Source organism: Octodon degus, unplaced genomic scaffold, assembly GCF_000260255.1.
Source record: "Octodon degus isolate 3935 unplaced genomic scaffold, OctDeg1.0 scaffold00070, whole genome shotgun sequence".
NCBI classification, from domain to species: Eukaryota; Metazoa; Chordata; class Mammalia; order Rodentia; family Octodontidae; genus Octodon; species Octodon degus.
This window is the reverse complement of record NW_004524646.1, coordinates 5960701-5969358: the sequence shown is the minus strand read 5'-3', so window position 1 is coordinate 5969358 and position 8658 is coordinate 5960701. Positions and strand designations below refer to the sequence as shown.

The 8658-nt window shown below is 39.3% G+C and overlaps 1 protein-coding gene across 1 annotated transcript in view; it reads left to right on the top strand.

Moving 5' to 3' along the window:
* Golga5 (golgin A5) overlaps positions 1 to 8658 on the top strand; it is a 53734-nt gene that overhangs the window by 16915 nt on the left and 28161 nt on the right. Inside the window, exon 6 of the mRNA XM_004635156.2 lies at positions 2244 to 2447. Coding sequence (XP_004635213.1) covers positions 2244 to 2447 — 204 coding nt within the window. The remainder of the gene's footprint in view (positions 1 to 2243; positions 2448 to 8658) is intronic.

Below are 8658 nucleotides of genomic sequence, written 5' to 3'. Positions count from 1 at the left end.
TAACTGCAGTTAGGGAAGACTGAGCGTAGTTTTATACATTTGTGGCTATACTTTTCTTCAAATCTCAGGACTCACCTTGGCACCAAGCATAGCGCCTGTCGGCACTTCTGCCAGTGTCAGCCCTCAGGATGGAATCTGTTTTGCCCCATCAGACCAACCCTAATCTAAAATCTACATCAGACATGCTCAAATTTTGGAAACTTTTTTTTTTTTTTTTTCATGTGACAAGCTTTGCTTTTTTTTTTTTTAATTTTGGAAACTTTTTGCCATAAGTGGAAAGTTTCACATTACAAAACTTTGTTTTGTGCACAAAATTATTTCAGATACCAAATAATCTTACCTTCAAGCTATCTGTATATGAAATACAAATGAATTTTATGTTTAGACTAAGGTTTCATTCCCAAATAACTCATGCATATGAGCAAATCTGAACTACTTTTGGTCCCAGACATTTTAGATGAGGTATTTTCACCTTATACACTATTGTGTTTTTAAAAATTACATTAATTTTATAAAACTGACTGAATATGAAAGAATTCATTGTACCATCTTTGTACTTTCTCTGTGAACCTAAAGTTGTTTAAAAATAAAATTAATCTCTAGTCAAAATTAACACAAAACTAAAAAACAATATTAAAATTTTACATACATTTTATTTTATTTTTTTATTTATTTTTTATTTATTTTTTTTTCATACGTTAATTTTACGTATTTTTTGCTTACTGATTCTTTAAAACGTGGTATATTTTACACTTAAGACACAATTCAGTTCTGTCATGAAATTTCCCTCAGGAATGTTTGACCTACATTTAGATTTAATAAAATTTAAAAATCAACAAGTATATTAATATACTCCAATTGTTCTAAACATTTACAAGTTTTTCTAAACAGTGCATTCTTTAGAAAGTGAGAGTTATCACATTACATAGCAGTCTATATGTACATAGGCATTTATGAAAGAGAATTGAAGATACACGTCTGCATAACAGCTGTGCACAAATGTTTGTAGCAGTGTTATAATAGCTCAGAGCTGTAAGTAATAGAAATGTCAGTTGCTGCATAAACACACTGTAACATATCTATGTAAGGAAATCTTACTCAGCCATAAAATATAATGGTGTTGATACATGCTACAACATGTATCAGTACTTGGAAGAAGCTTGAAACATTGCATGTTAGAGAAGACAGACACAGAAGGTCACATATTTAATGATTCCGTTTGTAAGAAAAGTACAGAATAAATAAATCCTCAGAGAAATAAAGTAGATTGATGGTTGCTAGGGATTGAGAGAGGGAAGGGGATTTCTTTCTGGATTAATGAAAATATTCTAGAACTATATTATAATGGTTGTACAACTCAGTAAATGCACTGAATTACACACCTTAAAAAGATGAACTTATGGGATGTGAATTATATGTCTAAGAAAATCCTAACAGAGTTATTCGTTGTTTCAGTGTAACTTAATTATAATAAACCTAAGACTCGCATCTGACATGCTAAGTTGACTTTCGCAGCAGTCCTCTTGCTCCTTTTTCTCCAAAACACGAGTCGATCTTGGATCAGATGATTGTGAGCTTTAGTTATTGCAGGTAGCTGTAGAAATTTTCTGATTGCTCAGCTTTCTGGCTATGGGAAGTTTTGAGAATAAAGGTAACAGTTTCAGAACGGAGGAAGCTATTTCTAAATAGGCTAGTAAATGAAAAGCAGTGTGTTTTTATTTAGAGTATGCCTAAAAGCCTTCTTAAACTAAAAAAAATATTTTGAGTCGTTTATTAAGAAATTTGAAATAAACTGAAAACACTACTTGTAATATTAGAAAAGATGTTTCCTTCATTCTTCCATGTGTTTTTGCATAGACCTCCTAGTTTTCTGAAAACCTGGTGGTCACTTCTCAGCCATTATCAGACTAGACCGATTATCCAGGTGACCCAATCGTCTGAGCAGTTTCTTTACAAAACAAATTCCTAAGCCCAGTCTCTCAAATTATAATTCAATTTGGGATTAAAATACTTCTGGAAAAGGCCTGGGGCGTCTGCTTTCTCAGCAAACTCCCTAGTTGATTTTGATGCATTGCCATCTTCCGAAGCTACAGTTTTAGATTCTATGTTTAGCTCCTAACAAATGAAGAATGTTTTCATTATGTTATTGTTCTGAGCTAGTACATCCCATAAGATATCTGAATTAGCGGTTACAAAATATGTTTAAAAGTTACAGATGTGTATGATATAACAATTTATCACAGAATGAGTTTGCTGCACGCCTTAATAAGATGGAAGTGGAACGGCAGAACTTGGCAGAAGCAGTTACTCTGGCAGAAAGAAAATACTCTGATGAGAAGAAGAGAGTTGATGAACTACAGCAGCAAGTCAAGCTGCATAAGTCGAACTGGGAGTCTTCTAAGCAGGAATTAATTGACTACAAGCAAAAGGCCACGAGAATCCTCCAAGTAAGCATGAAGTATACGCTTTTGAATGGGAAGGTCTGTCAGTTAACTGGAAGGCCCTGACGTTCTCTGCAGGTACTGTGCGATGATTAGTGTTTGGCTGCATGGCCTTGCCATACTTAGAGCTTATAAAGGGGATAAAATCCCTCCCCTGGTCTTACCACATTGTTAATTAAAACTATTCTGCCGCACCTACCTCAGATGATGCCATCTTAGTCACTGTGAGGTGTGAATGTTTGTTGCTGAGCAGCCCTGTTGAATCATCTTTTTTTTTTTTTTTTTTTTGTGGTACCAGAGATTGAACTCAGGACCCTGCGCTTGCCAGGCAAGTGCTTATTTTACTGAGCTGTCTCCCCAGCACCCCTGTTGAATCTTCAGAGCCAGTGCTGTGAACCTTGCCCAGTTCTCAGGTGCCTCATCCCACTTGGTTTCTCCTCTCTTATCTCTAGGGTGACCTGGCCTCCAACTTACTGAGCCTGCAGTCTCCCGAAATCAACTTCAGGTTCTCTCTTTGCCTCTCATTTAGGAGAGAATAAATGTCCTTTCATTTTTTTCTACCAGGACCTGAGTTCATCTCGTGTTCATAGCTCATTTAAGTCCTTCCCCATGTTTCTGACACTTCCCGTGTGTCTCTCTATGTTGCTGCCTCTTACAAAGGAGCACATGTTACTCAGTGGAAGAATGGAGACTGAATTTTAGGGCTCCTGCCTAAGAAAAAACTAACCTTCTTTTAGTTTGTTTGTTTTTAACACTGAACTATTTCCTGCCCTCCTGTCTTTCAGTGCAAGATGTATCAGAATTTGCATATCTGTTGTCTTCATTTCTTTAGAACTTGTTAACTTTAACTCCTTCATGTAATTTCTATCTCTGCTACACTTCTGACAGTGTCTTCTCAAAAGTCTACTATAGGGCCAGGGAGATGGCTCAGTGGAATAAGTGCTTCCCTGGCAAGTGCAAAGGCCTGAGTTCAATCCCCGGTTCCACAAAAAAAAAGTCTACTCTAATGACCAAAACATGCATTTGTTGTCCTTCTTTGCATCCATTCACTGTGATCTGGTAGCGTATTTGGCGCTGTTCCCATCTCACCTAGTTAAAACTCCCGCCTCCTGTGCCATTCCTGCCACCCTGGAGCTCTTTTTTGCCCTGTACTGTTTCTGAGGCCCTCTCCCCCATCTTCACAGAGTAAGAATCTTAAGTTTTGTTCTAAAGCCTCTTTCATTGTTCTTTCTTACTTTGCATCGTCATGTACTCCTAAAGCAGGTCTCCAGCTCTCACCTCCTGATCTCTTTCCGTCTGCCTGCTGTACAAGCATGGGATGTACCAATCTCTAACCACCTTTATTTTTCCTCCTTGGTTTATATTTTTGCCACCCAGTAGAAAAGCTTGAATGTGCATAGTCATTTACAAAAAATAAACACAAACAAAACCTCACCAGGGTCATTTTGTACTCTGCCTTTTACCTTCAGCCTCAATCTTCTCCTGGCTGTGAACTCACTTTCCATTCCACCCCTGTGAAATACCATGTCCAGCTCCTCCAAATTATTCTTTCTAGTGATTTGTGTTGTTTACTCAACTTGTTAATTCATTAAGAAGATTCTTATTGAGCACCTCTTCACTAGGCACCATGGTAGGTGCTGAGATACAGAGCTCAAAAGATGCGTGCTCTGCTAAGAGAGCATTCAGCTTAGTGGGAAGGCGGCGAAGTAATTGATGAAGTTATTCCTGTGGTTCATTGCAAGCATAAGCAAAAGGCCCTCAAAATGTGCCTGGGGGTGTCAGGGATGACTGCATGGAGGAGCTAGTGTGGAACAAGAAATCTGAAGGAGGAATAGGAGACTCTTGCTAGGGAAGACAGTTCAGGTAGGTAGAACATGCTGGGTATGGGAGAGGGCTTAGAAGAGCCCGTGCGTGAGTCTGGACATCTGGGGGAACTTGGTGTGCTTGGGGAAGCCTGGGAGTTCCCAATGCTACAGCAAAAGTTTTAAGAGATTAAGAGATGGGAGATAAGACCAAATGACCAGGAGGTACAGATTATGGATGGCCTTTATACCATCCAAAGAAGATTTTATTTCATCTGTAGGTGATAGAAGGATGTGGCAGTGAATTTGAGTAGTAAGATCAGATTTGAGTGTATAAGTCCAGACTCAACAAAGAGGTTCACCAAGAGTTCACCACTGGACCCAGCATCACCCCTGTTACCCAAGGAATTATTGAATGCATTTGCGGGATAAGGAATGGGCAGGTAGATGAAAAAGAGATGATTACAAGAAATAACAAGAAGGGGTTGGGGAGATAGCTCAGTGGTCTAAGTGCCTGCCTGGCAAGCTCAAGGACCCAGGTTCTGTCCTCAGTACCACATGGCCTGTGCCAGCCTCTACAACAGAGCGTGGTGACACACGCCTATAATCCCAGTGCTGGGGAGGCTGAGACAGGAGGATTACTAGGAGTCTAAACTGCAAAGTGAAACCCTGTACCAAATAATTAAATAAGTGATTTTTTTAAAGTTGTTAAAAAAAAAAAAGTAGTGAGAAACTTACCTAGGTTCATGGAAATGAGGATGGTGTATGGAACAGCTAATGTAGAAAGTAAAAGGTGTGACACTTAGGGATTTAACTGAAGGCAAGGAAAAGAAACCAAATGGTATGTGGGATGACTCCAGCTTTCTGGTGTGCATGTATGAATGTTGTTCTCCTGGTGAGTTTTCAGAATTTATGTGACATTGACATGGAAGTGTCAAGGTCAGGAGCACAGCAGAGAATGTAGACCTTAGCGATGGGCAAATAGTGTGTAAGCTGGAAGTGTAGGTGAGATGACTAGAGAGCAGTGTGTAGGCTGAGAAGGTAGGGAGGGCTGAGGACTAGGAGCATCGTATTACACACCAGCATTTATAAGCCATGCAAAGGAAAAGAGCCTGCAGAAGCAAAATGCCCAAGCTAGTGAGTGGTCAGACATTGGAGAGAACCAGGAAGAGCCTGGTGGCTCCCATCAGAGGAAGCCCAGCAAGAGGAAGCTTGCAATGGGAGTGACAGGTAGGGGCACAGTGGCTCGCGTGATGAGGACGGGGCGGAAGTCTTGGCCTAGCACTGGAAGTCTCCCAGGAAGCTTGTGAAGGAGGGCTCCGTGATGCGCTGGGAACTGAAGACAGGAAACAGCAGCTTGACAGTGGACCTAAGGAATAGTAGCTAGACAGGAGTGTGGGAAAGTTTGAGTTTTGTGACACTTTAAAAAATAAATAAAATAATAAAATAAAATAATAAAAATAAATATAAATATTACGTTCATTGCAGAAACTTAGAGAAAAAGGAAAAAATTGAAAGAAGGAAATAGAAAGGGAATATGAATGTTATTCTACTGCTTAGTAAAAGGCTTTTTTTCCCCCAGCACTGGGGATTGAACCCAGGGTCTTTACACTGGGCTACATTCCTAACTCCTTTAAAAAAAATTTTGAACTGAGTCTTGCTGACTTGCTCAGATGGCCTCATACTTGTAGTCCTCCTGCCTTAGCCTCCCAGAGTGTTGGGGTTGCAGGTGCTCATTACCGTGGCCAGCAGGAGAGTCTTCTTAATGGAGAAGAGTAAGTTGATGGTACAGTTAGGGTGAAAAGGGTTGCTGTAGAACCAACACTCTGAAGTAGTCTTCACATGTCAGATGTCTTGTTCCAGCTCATCCTTCATGCCAGGAATCAGTAGTGCATCATGTGTTTAAACTGTAGATCCTATGAACTGTCTGTGGTCTCCATCGCATACTTTTTTTATAATCCTTTAAAATTTGAAAGTTTTTGTTAGTTTCTAGGCCATTAAAAAGAGGTCATAGTTTGTGAATGTCTGCTTCACAGCACTGCTGGATTAACCATCACGAGATGCACTGCTGGTTACATCACTCCCATAGCCACCTTTTAGTAGTTTGTTGTAGCCCACCATACAAAGTGCAGTGATTCCAATCTGACATCTGGAGCCCCATACAAATTGGTACTAACAATACTGTTTAAGCTGCATCTTGCAAGGCTATCTCAGATCCTCTGTGCTTTTGCATTTGTGTGATTTGCCCTGGGCTTTCTCTGTACTTTAAAATCTTAACCATATCTGAAGGCCAACAAAATAACTGTTATTCAGGTGAATTCTGAATAACAAGTGGGTTCTTCTGTTCAGAACTGCAAGTAATCTGGCCATACTGATATCTGACTCTTGAGTTTATTGCCTTCTACTAGATAATTTCTACTTGAGGTTTCCCTTTCAATTTCTTAAACTTGAGTAAGAGACATTGTCTTTATTTTTTTATTTTTATTTTTTTGGTGGAAACGGGGATTGAACTCAGTCACTTGCACTTGCCAGGGAAGCACTTATTCCACTGAGCCATCTCTCCGGCCCCAAGAGACATTATCTTTAATGCAAAGAAAATTCACAAAACCAGACCCTATGTAGGTACTCCGTAAATATGTGTTGAGTGGCATATGTTGGGGGAAAAAAGCATGTGAAGAAAATATAAGCAAAATCTTGTTTATAAGAGATTTTCAACTGTTAACACAATTGTGGAGACATTATATAGCAAGGATCTGTTGCATCTTTTTCCCCTAAAGATTTGATCATCTGTGGACTTTATTTGAGGGAGGTGATAATTGAGATATTTCCATAGTGGGTTAGTTTCATATGGTGAGATATTTCGCGTACTGTACAAGCTCACTGGGGAGATAGCTCAGTGGTAAAGTATGAGGATCCATGGGTCTCAGTGTGATCCATTCTGCCTGGGGAGAAATGGCGGCAGGAATGAGGAAAAGATAAACAAGAAGACAAAAGCTGGGTTAGGTGGTGACTCATCTACCTGATTGGCAAGACAACCCCTGAGCAACAGTATGGACATTTATTTATACTTTTGCGAAGTTAGTAACAAGTGACACAAGGTTGCCTAGTGAGCAGTAGTTGACATTAACCAGTCAGGATGCTTATGTCAGGACTGAAGTAGGTTGTCTCCTTTAGGCACTGAGGCCTAGTCCCTCCTAGACACATTTGAACAGTTTTCCAGCTTCTGTGGCTCCCAATGTATCCCCTTTTTTTTTTTGGTTTTGTTGTGTCAGAGATAGGTGTTCTATTGCAGTTAGAAAAGCTGTATTTGGGGAACTCTTTAGAAGACCTTTTCATACTTGATGGCCAGTCCAAAGATTTTAGGTATGTGAATTCAGCAGTGTAACCCTATGTAGTCCGATAGTCCATATTAGTAGTGAGTTAAAGCAAGACCTGTATAAATATAAATTTAACTTTTGCTTTCTGACAAGGTCCATTAAATCTCTTCAACTTGGAACCATGTACAGCACCCTCTTAGGTCTTCTGTCAGTGTCAGCCATCTGGATGAGTCACAGCAATTTCTTGACCAGTTTGCTCTCTGTGAAACCCTGAGAGATTTTTTTCTCTAGATGACTCTCCTTACGCACCCTCTACATCATCAGTCACTTTCCTCTGTGGCCCCACAATCTCCTTGATTAGAAAATGTGGGATGCAGCTGAGTTACAGGATGCCGCAGCAGAGGTGCTCATGTGTCCTGAGTCCTCACTGACCTTGAAGGGCTAGGGCCAAAGCATTGGCTGTCCTTTTAGCCCCTCTGTCTCTCTAATTTTTGGTCTCTAAACTTTAGTTGTTAAAAATCCGGAAGAGAAGCTTAATAACATTACCCTGTAACAGAGACAATAATATTACTATCTACCTAAATATAAAACACCATAGACATAAAATGGAACTTACTTTCTAACAACCATATATATTCTAATACTTAAATCCCTATAAAATGTTAAAAGACAGCAATTACATATTTTTACACAGAAATTTAGAAATCAAAACCATATAGAAGGGGCCAAGGGGATGGCTCAGTAGAATAAGTGCTTCCCTGGCAAGCACAAGGGTCTGAGTTCAATCCCTGGTTCCGCCAAAAAAGAAAAAAAAAAAGCTAAGTGCTTATAAGTTTATTAAGCTGAGTCCTAATAAATTTACACATAGAGAAGAGGAACTGAAGAGTGGAAAAAAAAAAAAAAAAACCATATAGAGCATTGTAGCAAGGCAATCCTGATGACATTTTGTAACATACTTAAATTTTTGTTTTGACATAACATAACCCTTTTACCCAATCATCTCCATCTAATGCATAAGAAATTTTTACCTAATTATTTGTCTTTAAATGGGATATACATCACAAGTTTGTTTTGTTTTGGGTTTTTTTTTTTTTTTTT